General features: G+C 39.1%; 1 protein-coding gene across 6 annotated transcripts in view; it reads left to right on the top strand.

The window, feature by feature from the left end:
• Positions 1–18112, top strand: part of SLC24A2 (solute carrier family 24 member 2) — a 115707-nt gene that overhangs the window by 83559 nt on the left and 14036 nt on the right. For all 6 annotated transcript variants that reach the window (XM_040090307.2, XM_040090306.2, XM_040090308.1 and 3 more), the window contains 2 exons: positions 884–969; positions 14761–14892. In XM_040090307.2, the coding sequence (XP_039946241.1) occupies positions 884–969; positions 14761–14892 (218 nt within the window). The remainder of the gene's footprint in view (positions 1–883; positions 970–14760; positions 14893–18112) is intronic.

Below are 18112 nucleotides of genomic sequence, written 5' to 3'. Positions count from 1 at the left end.
AGACAACACACATATACTGAAATAGTTACAGAGAGTCTGGCACTCCACTGTGGCTGTGATCTCAGATTTTTAATTTAGAAGAATCTCAGGGTAGCAGTAATGCAACTAGACAGCTGTATTTATTTCTGTGCACAAGAGCATACCATAAGGCATATTGAACTTGAGTAAGGCATTTCATATTGCTATTCTCCATTATTTTGTATCGTCCAAGGGATTTTGGGTCATTGACACATTTATGTACTGCATACTTAGAGAGGTAATTACCACTTAGAGAATTCCAAGACAGTCAAAATAAGAATAAATTTTAATAAATTTATCAGAAACCAAAGGCCTAACTTTATCCCTTTAACTCCTGTGGAAGTTTAGCTCAAGGACTGCAGGACTCTGATTTAAAGATCATCCTCTATTATTACACGTTATTACACCATCTGTTTATTCTTTCCCACATTTTTGCATGGGAGACAGCAGGATTACAGCTTGGAAACAACTTTATTAATTGCAGGGGTTAGTGTGTTATGAAACTTATGTCGCTGAATGTATGCCCTCACCTGTAGAAGCAGCACAGTGCATTCTGTAATGTCAGGGGTGATTGCTGTAGGTCACTTTTTACCTGAAGTGGTAGGCTCAGTGCATTTAGCTTAAACAAAGAGCACTGAATATTGCAATGAACTTAAATATTTCTCGAAATGCTAGCTCACTGCTTATAAGATTTTTATTGAAAATGTAGACAAATTACATTCTCTTTTTAACGCAGATGTTGGTTCAACATTACTATTTTATAATTTGCTCAGACTGAGTATATGACAGCTATTTCACTAGTATATTTGTAATTTAATATTCTGCCCTGTTTTTTCCCTGCTCTTATCTATGGATGATGCCACAGAGAAAGGTGCAAAAGTGGAAGTTGCAGTAACACCACCAAGTGATTCGGGACCAGTGCAGAATGGAATTGCCCATAATGTTGAAGAGGTTAATGACTTTTTTATTCTTCTTTTTATTCTTGTGTTAGTAAATATATTGCATGCTTGATTGTGCTTTTCACTGGAAGTAAACATCTTAAGAGAAAGAAGCTGACAGTATGAAATACCTACATAATATTTAGTATTCATTTACAACTGAACCGAGTGTATACAGTTTGCCATATATAAAAGATCTTGCCTTTTGTTCCTACCCTTCAGTGTAAGGTAAGGTGAAAGTCTGGAATCTATTCTTTTGGGAAAAGTATTTTTTCTTTACAGATAAGATGTTTGCAGCCCTAAATATAGCTAATAGAAATTGCTTGTCACATTGCACAAAACCTGTTCTCTTAAGAGAACCTGTCATGATGTGCTAATGGAATAGTAAAAATTCATTGTGACAGAGGACCTGTACACAATATTTTGCGTCCTGCCTTCTGTTATCTTGCTTCATGAGATACTTTTCCCACGGAGACTGTTCAATGAAAACAGTTAAGAAAAAAGCAATCTTAAGCAATCACATATCACAGCAATGTCCACATGCTATCAATTTACATTGTAATAAAACATTTCCTAGGCTTGTTCAGAAATCTGCAAAGAGCTTTATCATTTGAGATAATGGTTTCAATTTCAAGCCACTGCAGGGGAAGAAGGGAAAATTAGTGCAAGAGTATGTTACTCAGCAATGTGCAATGCCTTTCATCTCCCTTTGGACAGTTTAAATTTGCAGTGATGCAAGTTTTGGAACTTTTATGTTAATTTCAGTAAGTATAAGGACATTCTGAACAAAGATTCTTATGTATTAGATGTGGGATACATTATTTATCCTTATCCAAATGGCACAATAGAGCAAAGCAGGGATATTTATAACTGGTGGAGGAATGAATCTGCAGATTTAGTTCCATCAATCTGAATGAAAGGATTTCAGGTAGCTGCTGTCAAAATAAAAACCTGGCGGTCTCCTAACAGTGTTTTGAGATGGCCCATGCTGGATTCCTCCCCAGTGGCCTTTCCAAATTTGTCTTCTTCCTAACTTGGCAGCTGGTAATGTGGCAGCTTTCTTAGGCTGCTTGAGTCATTGATATGCTGAGACCTACTTCATAATTTAAATGTACATACTGGAATTTTTGAGAAGTTGTAATAAAAACAGTCTACTAATCCATGGAACAAATAAACAGGTTCCCATAATGCTTAGGATCCTACTTCACTGTCACGGTCTCTGCCAGCTCTGTAGTATACCAGAGCCTCTCCTCAATGTATTGCCTGGCTTTTTGTGCATAGCTTAAACACCTTTCCAAATTCTAGCATCACTCTGAAGCTAACACTGGGTGGTTATTTTCCTTCTGCTCTGTATATTGACTTCACGGACGCTTATGAGATTACTCTCAATTTTTAGAAGAAAACAAAATTTTCAGGCAACAACAGAAGCCCGCTCACAGCATTTCTGTGACTCTTTCCATTGATGAATACTAAAAATTTGAAGAAGGGAAATTGGTCACAGCCCTCCTAAGCATTATTTTTAGCTTTTCCAAACTTGACCTACAAATGGTCTTGAGTTTTGATCTTTTTGTAACCAAGAGTTCTCCATTGCATGATATAATTTGCTTCTGTTTCTAAGCAGAATTCAGTCAAGTAGCTTGAAAATTTGATGATTTTTCCTTACTCTAATGCAAAAGGAATTGCTGTAGTATCAGATTTGGAAGGACAGTATAAAATTTCTTTTCTCTGGTTTTTGGCTTGTACAGTCTAAAGATAGGTTTTGTGATCTGTAAGTGCTGTTTAGAAAAATCCCTTAAAAAACTGTTAGTGCCTCCATGTTGTGGTAATGATGATTTAGAACTGAGAAAACAAGAGAGATTGTCAATCTGGACTGACAAAACTTCAAATACGCCTTTGGGAGGAAAAAATGTCCTGAAATCTACAGGATGTGAAATGGCTATAGTAACATAATAGGTCATCCTATTTGTTTGTTTGTTTGATGATACAAAAGACGTGCACAGGCATCTAATTCTTTCTCCTCCATTGTCAAGTTCCACTGTGGTCTTCATGCTTTTCCCTCTTGCAAAACAAGCATATGTTTGGGTTTTTTCTTACTTTTCACTGATGCAGATTAATAGTGTCTGGGTCTAAATCCCTAGACACAAGCATTTTAGAATATCTGTCTCTTTATTGGAGTTAGAATTCTCTGAAAATTAGTACATTAAATATTCTATGTTCCTCTGCTAAAAACAGAATAACATATATAACAAATCACATTAACATAAAACATAAATAACATAAATTACGTAACATAAAACACATGTAAATCCATTATACTTTTAAATCCCCTATTATTTTAAAATTACAATGTTTAGGAAAAGACCGTTAAAGAAAAGATGGTCTCAGACTAAGACTGCAAGCAAAGGAGAAAAAAATAGCTTTCATATTGTATTTTAATTTTCATATGTTTTCATAAAATAACTTTTTTTAAAAGCATAATACTCCTAATTGTCATGATTTAGTTTTCCATATACCTCTCCTGGTTTCTTTATGGGCTTTTTAGGAACCCCTTTATATTTTTTCCAAATTCTTTTTCTTTCCTCCTTTCCTTCTTTTACAAGAAAGAAGGAAAAGCTTACACAGAGCTGAAACACCATACAAGATAGATGCAAGGACACTGTCAAGTTAATGACTTCTGCAAGGTGTCATGACTAGGTGGATTTCACCTTATTTATTAGGGTTTTTTTGTTTTGTTTTGTTTTGTTTTTAATTTCTTCATTTCTCTCTTCCAAACTCCACTGTCTTGCTTTTCTCTTTTCCATAGGACCTTAGCTCCATTTTTCTTACTCCGCTGTCCTCCAGGAAAATTCAGCTGTTGTCTTTCTAGCTCAAACCCTTGAGCAGCAAGAAAAACTCTCTCCTAATGCTGCTTGCAGAAATTCAAAAAGGATGTTCAGAAAATGTACCCAGCAACCCAATAATTTGTGCCAGGTAGTGATACTCTTATCACCCCACTTGACGATAAGCAGCAGCCAATATCTTATTCTTTGAAGAAACTGAGATCTTCAGCTAAGACAGCTGGTGTCTCCTCTCCTTCCCATTCCTTAGCCAGCACAGGAGGGAACAATACCTCCTCCCACCACACCATCTGTAAGATATTACTGTTATATTTGAAGTCAGAAATTGCCTTTCTTTCTGCTGGATATTGCATCTTCCTTGGGGATTTTGTTCTACTTAACAGCATTCTGTCTTTAACCTTTAGCAGGTCGCCACTGAGGAGAAGATTCTGTTATGTAATACTTCATAGAGTGGCACCAAGCATGCATAAGAAAATGAAGGAAGACTAAAAGGACACTTACTAGCTCATTAAATGTTTTGTAAAGTGCCCTTCAGAATGTGATCCTTCTGAGAAGACCAGTTCCACCCCCACCACCTTCTTAACTAGCATTTGTTTTAACCTGTGGCTTACCTAAAAATAGTTTCCAATCTGAAGATAACACCTTTTCCTCCCACCTACACACACGCGCACACATGCACGCACATACACATGGACATGTACACATGCGCACAGTTTTTCCTGTTTCCTTGGAAACCCCGCTGGAAAGTATTTATACGCCAACCAAGACTGAGATAACTTTTCCATGAAAATATAAGGTAATTTTTATGTCATAGGAGAAGGGTGCAAAGGCTTCTTGGCTTGCATTGGATTTAATCTGCTTACCTGAGCAGCAGTCCAGCAAAGCATCTTGTGCCTTCCCCACTGAAGAGCAGCAGCACCATTTCAGGACAGAGCACTGATGGAGACATATCTCCCCTGCCCTGGAATATTCATTCCGTTCACATCAAATTAACTTGAAATGGCCCATGCTGGATTCCTCCCCAGTGGCCTTTCCAAATTTGTCTCCTTCCCAACCTGGCAGCTGGTACTGTGGCAGCTTTCTTAGGCTGCTTGAGTTATTGATATGCTGAGACCTACTTCATCATTTAAATGTACATCACATTCTTTGTCTCAGGGTATTAATCTGAGTTATGTTAAACATTACTATTTCATACAGTGAGAGGATAGAGAGGATTAGAGCAGCCCTCGTTGTAAGGCTGTGATATATTCCAGCATCCCTGGTATTTGATTCATCAAAAAAAAATTGTTTTCCAAAGCCCAAATACTTTTTCAGTTGCCACACTTGGTCTAAAGACAATGTTTGCTCATTGTAACTTAAAGAGAAGGTGCTGCTATCAGAAGGTGGTGATCTTTATTTTCACAATGCTACTCAGTTGCCTACTCCACATTTTTTGCTGCTGTATACCAGTTAGACTTACTTGAAAATTAGGACTTTGAAAAATGGTATGAAGACAAAAGCTTATTCTTTAGAAGTACCTCCATGATACCATAGCTATTATTTCTCCTGGTGAGTTGACTGCAGTTTTGTGTGTTACATTCTGAGAATTTTTTCTCAAATTCTCTGAAGAGTGTTGGCAATAACATAGCATAAAAACCAGCATGTAAGTTTTGGGAGCTGTGATTTTACTTATTTCTGCAAGTGCCCAAGAGGACACAAGCAGCAATAGGAGAATCTGGACCAAGCTGGACCAACTTACCTGACCTTATTCCTTCCCCTAGGGTCTGCTCAAAAGGTAGCTCTTTTCAGTGAGTTAATGGTGGAGCAAGGATTAGCACAAATTAGCAGTCCTAAAAAGAGTATTCACATATCCAGAATGCATTCTGAAAGCTAATGGATTTAATATTACTGTCTGCTTGAATTTTATTTAAGAATTTGTGAGGAAAGCTGTTGCTTTCTCTCTTAGTCACCCTATAGAAATTGCATAATCTTGTACTAGCTTACTATCTCACCTTGGTTTTTTTTTTTTTAATTTAATGACATGTAGGAGAAGATTAATGAGTGATGTGACATACAGAAAAGAAACAGAAGGCAGAGATTGAGGTTGTTCATAGCACGGCTCCAATTACCTATATTTTCTGCCTTTCTAGTGAAATAGATTAATGTGAGATGTGCCCTTCTAAAGAAAAAAAATAAACCTCAGTTTTGAAAATCACAACATGCCTCTGGGATAGAGAACATTTTGATTGAGATCACAGTCACATCAGTTTTTCTTGACTTACTCATTGTGGAAAGTTGGGTTGTACAGAGCTCATTTCCAAAAAAGAAAACTCACAAACAAGCAAACAAACAAACAAAAAACCACCCTAAAACAAAACAAAACAAAACAAAACAAAAACCTGAGCAGTCTTTTGCAGCAAATAAGTTGCCTCTTTATAGGTGGTCTAATATCCATACTGTAGCATAAGCGAATGGAACCGCACGTAATTCCTGTCTTAAGTTTCATTTTTTCTGGAGCCCTCATGCTAATTCTTTATTCATTAATTGTATCAGCAGTCAGAATGCACAAGAAATGTACAAGCATGAGAATTTATAGTTTAACTCTTCATCCTAGGTGGACTAACAGATTAATCCTCTTGTGTTTATAGTTTATATGTTCTAGCCGTTATGGTGTTTATAGTTAATACGTTCTAGTTATTATACAACACAAGTAGCTGGTGAACAGTGGCAGATTCAGTATTTCTGGTAAATTTCAGGTGGTTCTTTGAACTTGTTTTCCATTTCCTCCTAATGTGTGGGAAAAAAAGTGTAAAATTCTGTTTAATGTGCCAGAAAAACAACTGGTTTTCCTAATGTAACGTGAGTGTAAGCCTCTGTGGAAACAGTGATTTTGTGATGTTTGCTAGAGGAGTGACCTTGGCAGTGACCTTTTGATTTTGGCAGATGGAGTTTGCTATAGGCTGTTGTATATAAACAAAATAATTGTGGATGAAATATCACTGTATGTTTGTATTGTTTACATATGGTGAAACACACCATCATTTCCTCTGTTTGGAAAAATAGGAAAATTGGATAGGAAAAAAGGAAAATTAGATGCTAAGAAGAAATTGTTTACTGTGAGGACGGCTAGGGTACTGGAACAGGTTGCCCAGAGAGGTTGTGAATAGCCCATCTGGAACTGTGGAAGTGTTCGAGGCCAGCCTGGGTTTGGCTTTGAGCAACCTAATCTAGTGGAAAATGTCTCTGTCCATGGCAGTGGGGTTGGAACTAGGTGATCTTTAAGGTCCCTTCTAACCCAAACCATCCCATGTTTCTAAAACAGTCCTGAGTAAACCAGTAAATGCTTTCTTCCCTGGGATTACAGATGAGTATTTGATAGATGTTCTTAAAAACAGAACTGTGAAATATTTAACATCCATAGTTTTTGTGCCTTTTAAATTGTTTGTAATGGTTTTAATAAAAGAAGAGTTGAAGTAGCAAGAATAGAGTTTTGAATGTATGCAGATTGGTTTAAAAGAGTACCTGTTACAGATGTATGAAAGGGAACACCAAGCAGAATAACACTTCTAATCTCATTTCTTAAGATGCAAAGAGGGCATTTTCCTATTAGAAGACTAATTTCCTTATCATCATTAATAATAATAATAACATTAAATTATTATTAATAATAATAATAACAACAATAAAATATATGCCAGGGTACCACAATTATCCCATCTAGGCATTAGTATACATTTGATATTCAGCACTGCAAAATATCTCTGTAACAAAAAGACAGTCTCAAGCATCAGCAAGAAGAAATGAGGATCCTATGCATAAAGGGTAAAATAGGATTATGACAGAATTAATAAGGATTTCATAGAAACACAGTAATGACTATTATATGTGAAGATCTAATGCACCTATGTCTTAATCTTTAATGACTGGTCAAGGGATGAGGGGCACAAGAGTGTCATTCTGCATTCTTCCACTTGGAGGACATGATGAGGGAAGGAACAGGAAGATTCAAAAGGTCAATAACTTGCTCCAAAAGTGGTGGCACCAGCAGAATTTTAGGGGGTTTTGTCATGGATTGGCTTCAACAAGTCTGGGCCTGCTGATGACAGACAGGGTACACCTGTCTCAAAGGGGCAAAGGGATCAGTTAGCAGGGCTTACTGAAAGAGCCTTAAACTAGGTTTGAAAGAAGAAAGGGATGAAACCAGGCATGCTAGAGATAAGCCTAGGAATGGTACATCAGTGTTTGAGGAACAGTGTGCTAATGTGGTACTTCAGTCTGCTCCATCGTGTGCTGAGTACACCAGAACACATTTGAAATGTCCCTGTACTAATTCACATAGCACCTTCACCATCTCAGGGGAGGTGGTGGATCAAGATCCATATACAGCTGCAAAGACCTAAGCATCATCCAGCCATTAGAAACAACAGAAGCACCTGAGAACAGTTATTAAGTTATTAGTTATTAAGGCTCCTTCCCCCACCCCAAAACATGACAGGACTGATAGCCCAACTAAAGTGCATCTACACCAGTGCATGCAGTGTGCACAACAAACAGGAGGGACTGGAAGCCATTGAGCAGATGGACAACTATGATGTAATTGCAGTAACATGAAGATCATGGGATTAGTTACACAGCTGGAGTGATGCAATAGATGGCTATAAACTCTTCAGAAGGGATAGTCAAGGAAGGAGAAGTGGTGTGGTAGCCCTGTATGTTATGGAGTGTTTGACTTTCTAGAGCTTGATGGTGGTGATAAAAGGGTTTAGTATTTATGAGTATTTATTAAGACCAACAAATCAATATCCTGGTGGGACTCTAGTATAGACAATCCCACTAGTTCAAGGAGGAAGACAAAAATATACTATAAGCAGCTGGAGGAAGTCTTAAAATTGCTGGACCTTTTTCTTCCGGGACACTTCAACATACCAGATGTCTGCTGGAAATACAACACAGCAGAAAGGGAACAGCTCAGGAGGTTTCTGAGCTGTGTGAAACATGCCTTGATGTTCCTGTCACAGTGGGTGAGGAAGCCAGCCAGGAAAGATGCCCAGCTGGCACCTTTGCTTGTGAACAGAGGATTAGGGGAAGATGTGGTGGTCAGAGGCCACCTTGGGCCCAGAGACTCTAAAAGGAGAGCTTTCTATTCTCAGAGCTGTAAGGAGGTCAGCCAGCAGAACTGGCAGAATTTCTGCCTGGGACTTCCAGGGGGCAAACTTTGACCTGGTTGATAGCATTCCTTGGGATGTAGTCCCAAGGGGACAAGGAAGTGCAGGAAGGCTGAACATTGTTCAAGAAAACAATCTTAAAGGTGCAGAAGCAGGCTGTCCCCATGTGCTGAAAGAAGAGCTGTCTGGGAAGAAGATTGGCTTGGCTGAACAGAGCTTTGGCTGAACAGAGCTTAGGCTGAACTCAAGAGAAAAAGGAGGGTTTATGACCTTTGGAAGAGGGGACAGCCAGCTCAGGAGGACTACAAGGATATTGTGAGGTTATGCAGGGAAAAAATTAGATGGGCCAAAGCCCATCTAGAACTCAATTTGGTTTCTGCAGTTAAAAGACAATGAAATGTGTTTCTAGAAATGAAAGGTGTTCTAGGAACACAAAAGAGGTATGGAATGCCTTTTTTGCCTCATTTTTTAATGAAAGAGAATCTTGCTTTAAAACAAGATTCACTGACATCAGGATCAATCAGACCCCTAGGCTGGAACACAAGCATGGGGAGCAGAATGAAGCCCCCATACTCCTAGGGGAAATGACTAGTGACCTGCTGTACTGCTTAACGCACACAAGTCTCTGAGGCTGGATGAGATCCCTTCAAGGGTGCTGATGGAAGTGCTCACAAGCCACTTTGCATCATTTACCAGCAGTCCTGGCTAACTAGGGACATCCCAGTTGACTAGAGTGGCAAATGTGATTCCCAGCTACAGAGGAAGGGTGCTAAGCAGGATCCAGAGAACTACAAGCCTGTCAGTCTGACCTTGATCCCAGTAATGGTCATTAAGCAGATCACCCTGAGTGCCATCACACAGCAGGTGTAGGACATCAAGGGAGTCGGGCCCCACCAGCCTGGGTTTGTCAAACGCAGGTCCTGCTAGACAAACTTGGTCTCCTTCTATGACAAATTGACTTGTGTAGAAAGGCTTTAGATGTTGTCTACCTAGACCTTAGTAAAGCATTTGATACCATTTCCCACATCATTCCTCTTGAGAAACTGGCTTTTCATGGTGTGGATGGGTGGACTGGTATGGATGGGTCACTGGGTAAAAAACTGAGTGGATGGCAGGTCCTGGAAGAGTGGTGGTGAACGGAGGTAAATCTAGCTGTCAGTCACTGGTGGTGTTCTCCAGGGCTCTGTACTGAGGCCAGTCCTGTTTAATGTCTTTCTTGATAATTTGGATGAGGGGATCAAGTACACCCTATCATTTTGGAGATGATGCAAGTTGGGTTGCAGTGTTGATCTTCTGGAAGGTAGGAAGGCTCTGCAGAGGGGTTGGACAGGCTGGATTGATAGGCTGGGGCCAGTGGTGTGAGGTTCAGTAAGGCCAAATGCTGGGGCCTGCCCTTGGGTCACAACAACCCTATGCAACAATGCTACAGGCTGGGGAAGAGTGGATAAACTTTATGGTGGGAAAGGACCTGGGGGTCATTTAGTCTAGATCTCCAGAGGTCTCTTCCAAACCTGACTGTTGTATGATGCTGTGGTTCTGTGCTGGCCAACAGCAACTAAACACGAGCCAGCTGTGTGCCCAGGTGGCCAAGAGGTCCAGTGGCTTCCTGGCCTATATTAGCAACAGCGTGGCCAGCAGGACCAGGGCGGTGATTTTCCCCCTGTACACCTGGCACTGGTGAGGCCACATCTCAAATCCTGTATTCACTTTTGGGCCCCTCACTACAAGAAAGACATTGAATTGCTGGAGTGTGCCCAAGGAGGACAATGGAGCTGGTGATGGGTCTGGAGCACAAGTCCTGTGGGAAGCAAGCTGAGGGAGGTGGGTTTTTCAGCCTGAAGAAAAGGAAGCTCAAGGGAGACCTTATCACTCTCTACAACTGCCTGAAAGGAGGGCGTAGCCAGGTAGGAGTCAGCCTCTTGTCCCAAGTAGCAAGTGACAGGACAAGAGGAGATGGCCTCAAGATGTGTGAGGGAAAGTTAGATCAGATGCTAGAAAAATTGCTTCATGGAAATGGTTATCAAGCATCAGATCAGTTATCAAGCATAAAAGTGGTTGTGTCACCATCCATGGAATTATTCAGAATATGTATAGGTGTGGTGCTTGGGGCTTTGGTTTAGTGATGGAACTGGCAGTGTTAGGTTTATGGTTGGACCTGATGATCTCAAGTGTCTTTTCTAACCTAAATATTGCTATGATTCTATGTATTTGTGGAAAATGAAAAAATATGTCATATTCCAATACTTAGTCTCTAAATGCCCATGTCTGACCAGTGCAAGGTACTGGTGTAAACAGGCTTTTGTTCTGATTTGATACAGCAGTTTCCTTTTAATGGATTATCATCAGAGTTCATTGTATCAGCTTTCCCATATGTCCAGTCCAGTATCGTTGACGTTAATTAGCCACAGTGACATAGCAGGGAATGAGTTTTGGAGTGGAGATGGGTAGGGACTAGTACTTCAGCTGCCCTAAAGAAATGTAAATCTTTGCACAGCGGTGGCAGGTGTGTCATAAAGTGAGCAGAATATTCTTTACTTCTGTTAGAGCATGTGGGGGTCAAGGCAGATACCAGAAGGTATCTAAAATGGTACCATCATATGTGTTTAGGCAATTGAATTCCTGGGTATATATCATATTATAATCACATTTTCTTCTTAGCACTGCAGAATATAATCATACTGAACATTGCAAGTACAGAGTTTTCATAATATAGACTGAAATAAAATTATATTTTCAGGCTTAGTTTCTACAAACTGTGATAGTGCATATTCAGTATGTAAATGGCTGGAACCACAGACAGTGCATGCAATCTCTGCCTTAAATCTGTGCTGAGTAATTTTCTGTCGCTGCTGCTTAGTCCACAGCATGACACTTGCATTTGTGTGGTTTTAGAACTGCCAAAATTATTTCCCATTCTTTCCTTCAGCATCAGTGGATAATTGCTTTGAAATTCATGGAAGCTAGATCTACAAATACTTTGAACTTCATTACTTCCACTGATTTTGGGAGGTCAACATTGAAAATCAGATGCCAAATCCGATTTACAAAATAGGAAATGAACATCCATTCTGCAACACCTGTAATATATCCTGGAGTTAAACTAGGAAGAAAAAGTGCTTTGCCTGCACTATGAGATGGTGTTTGGTCTTATATTTTGGGGATAGTTGTCTTGGGGAAAGGGATGATGTTGGACAACTGGAAGGTGAAAAGATCTTGAACAGATCAAGGTTTCTCAGGAGACATCTGGCAATCTCCAAAAGCAGCTCTTTGTGGCTCCTTGCTACAGTCACTCATGTTGCCTCTGTGCTCATGCACACCCAGAGGTGTTTCACATAGACATGAGACTAGAGCAAGGCCCAGTGTTGAACTGTAGTATGTAGTGGTACAGTGTTGCATGAGCCAACATAGGCATTACTGTCTAGATATTTTTAAGACTCATGTGCAAACTCAGACTAATGTAAAGTTTTGCTGCAATTAAATATAATTCTTAATCAGATTGGCTAATCTCTAAAAATGGCAATTCAGGAAGTACTTTGCCACACAGTGATGTTTATGCAGCAGTCACTTAGCAAGCTTTATTCCAGCTGAGCTGGCTGATTGAATTACACAGAGGCCATTCAGAAGGAGTTACCTAGGCAACCCTTCAACTGGTCCTTTTGTGCTCAAATTTTATCTCAGTCATCATATTTCAAATCTGAGCCTGTGTGTCAGGTTGATTTTCCCACCACAAAAGTATCTACCAGAATGGAAAATGAATGCATTTGGTTTTGGGAAGTAGCCTCACAAACTTCTCTTCCAGCGCAGCTCCTCTAAAGTCAGTCTTCAGTAAATTTCCAGCAATGAAGCATAGTATGTCCACTTCAGTGAAGAGCTGAAAGCTAAAGGCAAAAGCTAGCCTCTTAAGCTGCTCAGGAGCCTCTGAAATACTGGGTTGAGTACAAATTGTGCTTATATGTTTTTATTTTTTTAAAATTATTATAACCATTATGACCTGTTCACTTTACTGTTGTCATACAGTCATGCACTTTGGGAGTTTCACAAAGTATAGGGGTTAGCAAAATATTGTCCTCTGTTGACATCAACATGCAACACAAAAGTAGCTGCAACTTCTCAGTGTGTCAAGAGGTAAAGAGGAATTTGCTTCCAGTCCAGTGATGTCAGGTGATACCTTCATAGTGGAAGAGCCCAATCTAAGAGCTGAGCTTGTTTCTATAGGTACTGATCAATTCAAGTAGTTGAACAATTCAGAAGTTCACAATAGTGGAATAATCAAGACCAGTTCTTCAAAATTAGCAGTAAGTAGAAAATGTTATTAACAGTATCAACATATGGTGACATTTTATCAATAACTCTTTTGCTTAGAAAAGAAGAGCTGGTCTGGTCATTTAAATGATTGCTTCATATAGCATTGTCATAAAGTTCATGTAATTAATCTTAATACAGGGCAACTGTAACTGAAAATAAACCAATTATAAATCTATAGGAGGAGTAACATGCATATTGTGGAGATGTCTCAATTATCCTTTTTTTCCAAAAATAAAACCCATAAACATTATCTGAAGAAGTCACCATATATCATTCACGTTATCAAGCAGTTTCCACTGGGTGCTCTTTTTCAGACTTTGTTAGCTTCCATTGAGCTCTCTAGAAATCTTTCCACAGTTTTAACAGCATTTGCATTACACACATCTCTGTGAAAGTATTGTTCAGGCCATTTTTTTCAGTTGCCTGATTCTGCAATTTATGTGTAGTTCTGGAGACATCACCTACCTATGTTAACAATTAAAAGGTTATTTTAATACATGCATGCAAAAGGCTGAGTCATGCTTACTATACTTGCTCCATTTTGTTAGCAGAAGCAGTCTAAAGAAAGAGAAATGTGTGGCAGCCAAATGTTTTCTGTCACAGGAGAGGGTTCCTATACACCTACTCTATAGCCGGGATGACAGGTGGGCAGCTTACACATAAATGGAGACTAGGGATCGATGTGAAAATCAGTGACACAAACTGGAGAGGAGTGTCTTCAGTTTTGGCACCAAGTTTTTAGAAACACTTCTGTATTGTGACTGGTCTGAACATAAGAGTCTTTGGGTAGAGACAAGGAGAAGCTCTTTCCTCATGTGGACAACCTGGTGACAGTGTTGGGGCCCAGAGAAGCTGGGCCATCTCTGTCCTTGTTAGTTTCACAGTTTGAACGGGCAGAGCACTCAGCAGCCCAGTCTGACTCCAGCAGCTTAGCACTAGAGCTCCAGAGGTGCCAGAATTTCACTATCTCCCTGTGGAGAAGACAATACATACAAATACATATGCATATATATTTAATAGTAAGGTTTGAAGTTACTCGCAAAAGCTTAAGAAGTTACATAGATTTATACATTTATATGCACACATAAAGATGCACATCTCTCTGTGTGCACACAGGCACATATGTGCACACATTCTCTTTCTCGTCTGTGTGGCCAGGCTTGATGCAGCCCAGACAAGTCTTAAATCCCTGACTAGACTAGCCCACATCCTTAGGGAGAGCCATGAGACCACTTGTCAGAGACACCACACCCTGTGCATCCCAAGGCACCAGCCACATTGTCAACAAATGGACATCCTCAGGCAGCTTGTGCTCTAGGGACACCTCACAGTCCAGACAAAGTGTCCTTTTTTGGTGCGTCCTAGCTAATGTTATTAGGTAGGTGTGGTGTTAATGCAATGTTTTCAGATGCTGTAGTTCTCCCTGAAACACAACACTGTCCTTGAACTCCGTTTGAAAGAATCTCTAACTTCATTTCATCCACATTGATAATATGCTCACTAGAGTTTTTCTTACAGAATGAAGAGGATGAGGAGGAACAGCCTCTCAGCCTGGCCTGGCCTGAAACCCCACGCAAGCAGCTCACTTATCTTCTTGTGTTACCCATTGTTTTCCCACTGTGGGCTACCCTGCCAGATGTCAGAAAACCTGTAAGTAACTGTTGTAAGTCAGTCTGTTCTGCACAAAAGGGTGGCTCTCTAGTTAAATGCCAAAAAAGAACTAGATCTATTAGGTTTTTTAAATGGTTTCTTCTTTGAAGAGGCCACAACATTAGTATTCAAATCTTCAAATGGCAAATGGGTGTTTATGAGCAACTGGTCACTAATAGCTCTATAAAGATTTTAACTTGTATTCACTTACATTTTATAACATGAAGTGAATGGTCAGAAATATTCTTTGAGGCCTTCACATATGTATTTCTGAATTTCTGCTGAGCATATGAGTGCTGAGTATCTGTCTATACACGGTGCCCTAAAGGCTGTGACTGGGAGGATTTTAGACTGTCAAAATTCTTTCTGTAGTTCAAACATAATGATATGCATTTCTCTTAAATTCATGTTCTATTAGACCTTTCTCTTCTACCCATAATCTTGTCATTTTGGTGCCAGGATGAGATCCGTAAGTCCTTTCATGCATAAAATACATGCTAGTTTTGTCCTAAACATAGCTTGATATAATGTAAGACTGACAAGTTACCAAGGCTTACCACTTTTATACAAATAGACCAGACTGGGAAGGCTCGTGGAAAGTAAAAGAGAGAGCATCAAGAGCTGAAAAAAAAATTAAAATTAGTGGTGTTTTAATCTCTTTTCCTTTCTGGATCAAAATGGGTTTAAAACTGCTGCAAGAGAGGCATGCACAGCATGTAAGTTTATAAATCAACACCCTGAATTCTTTTTTCCTCCTCACACACAGTGAAAAACCTTCCCATCCCACACACTGAAAAACTGCAATTCAGTGCAAGAAGGAAGCTAAAATAAGATCACTGGCTTGTTTTTAGATAACAGGTTCCAAAGGCTATAAAGTGACATTTTCCCTTCTTTCCCTTCTGACACTTTTTCCTTCCCAACCTTTAAGGTTTCTTTTTCTTAAAGATTCCAGAAAACTCTGGAAATCACTTTTGCTTCAAACACACAGAACATACTACATGAATTTCAAGACTGTTTATTTCTGAATGTATGCCCTTCTTTTGTCATTCAAAACAATCCTTGTAATTTTCTTCATAATTTGATCTAAAATGAGTAAGAAATATTTTTAGGCATTGTTTTGAATTTTGAAATTTGGAAGATAATACAAGTAGACCTGTAGTTTTATCCAATATTCTGTACTGTACAAATGAGAACAGTTTTGTAAACAATAATTTTGGAAAGTTAATATCTTGGCAGGTTGCAAGTGTGTGATACGTGTGATTATTAACACTAGTACCATTCTCAACAGAGCTCCATGCTGACATCCAGCAGCTAAAATACCCTGCCATAAAGGATAAACATGGTGCCAGATAGGGGAGTGGACAAGAGAGTTTTAAAACTCCATTCACTGAAAGGAGTAGTTTTTTATACAGGAAAAAAAAAAAAAAAAAAAAAAAAAAGGGGGGGGGAAAAAAAAAAAAAGTAGTTTGTAATTACAGGTACATTAACAGAAGAGATAATGGGCTGTATCAGTATGACAAGCTGCTTACTTTGAACATTGCTGTCAAAGAATTAACCAGATGGTTGCATATACTATCTAACATTTTAAGTATGCTTCATTAATGTATCTTCAAAATATTCTCACTTATTTCTGTGTGCCATCCCCACTAATCCCTTCCTAACAAAAATGATGCCTGCTATCACAGCTCAGCATATGCATCAGAAAACAAATTTGAATGAAATCTGTGAGATAAAAGTTAAAGCAAACCTAAAGTAATACTCAATTAGACTTTTTAGATAGGCCTGCCATCAGATTTGCAGGTGTGGTAATTTTAGTCAGGAACCCAAATTCTGCATCAAGGTGCTCAGATTAGTACATGCATATATAAAGTGAATGCTTGTGTGCTATATACTGATTTGAAAGACCATATGGAGCCCTTGGCATCCTCTGTGGGTGTCCACTTTTCAGTAAGTTCTTCTTTCCATCTAGAATCTTTTTTATAATGTATATTTTATCTCCACACAAAGGAGATGGTTTACCTGCATTTATTTGTACTATTCTGAGATACATTTAGCTCCATGAAACCCAGAAGCTCTAGAAAAATTGTTTTGTAGACAGGGTCTCTGATTCTAAAGTTAGCAAAATCCTGCTCCCTTATTATGCTCTGGTGCACACATATGCAGATTTTTATATACTTAGAGTAGATTATGTATTATTTCAGCTAGCTGTCAGCTGAATGACTAACTTTGAGATGTTTTTATGTGTTTAGTGCCTTAATAACACCTGCTCACATTAAGCCAGTATATATTAAAATCCTTACTATAACATCATAATGATGTTGGCATATCCCAGAGGTAGGGGTGCCCTTGGGGAATTATTTTCTTGAGTTTTTGCCCAGGTGTTTTGAACAATAATGGGTATTTTTCCTGTACTGATGGCTTGTTTCCCCAGTGGCTCTGTAAAGGTCACATACGCAATTGTCCACCTCCTGGAGATATTTAAGGATTGAAAGAAAAAATGTGACCAAGGTGCCCCAGTAAGTCAGGACCAGATATTGAACACCGCCTCTTTTTTATAACCTTACTCCACTGTCCATCCCTTTGCATTACAGGCCAGAAAAATGGCTCAGAAAAAAGTCTGGCCATCACTGGACCCATATGGGGGACTTCCTTCTGTCTCTGCAAATTCCTATTACAAATGAAGAGATACAACTTCCATGAACTCTTGTTGCCATACAGAGATGCACTGTTACCAAGGGGACAAAGGACAGCATGTTCCTGTACAGATCCAGGAGCAGGTTCTGAGTAATCAGAGTTAAGCACTGTTAAGTGTGAAAAAAAGATCAAACTTGTCAATGTAGATACATTTATGAATGAGACAAGCATGTGAATCATTCAGGTTAAAGATGTTGGTGATAATGCTGGCTAAAATTAAAAGAGTTACCTTCCAAATTATTCAGCACACACTACACTCCAGGATCAAGCTCTTAGAAGAAAAGCCTTCATACCTGGATTATTTTTGATACTTATAACCCTGTTTTGCAGACATTAGAATTAAATAAATATATAGAAACGTATCAAGAAAAAACATTCTTAAAGTTTCTGATAGACAGGAACTGTACCAATCTATCTAATCTACAGTGGAACTATAAAACCCTTTTGCTTTTGTTAAAGGAAAATGGCATATGAACTGAATGTGCAATCGCTTCTCTCTTTTATCTGTTACTAGGACCACAAAAGA

Source organism: Hirundo rustica, chromosome Z (assembly GCF_015227805.2).
Source record: "Hirundo rustica isolate bHirRus1 chromosome Z, bHirRus1.pri.v3, whole genome shotgun sequence".
Lineage (NCBI taxonomy): Eukaryota > Metazoa > Chordata > Aves > Passeriformes > Hirundinidae > Hirundo > Hirundo rustica.
The sequence above is the reverse complement of the archived record's forward strand: the minus strand, read 5'-3'. Positions and strand labels throughout refer to the sequence as shown.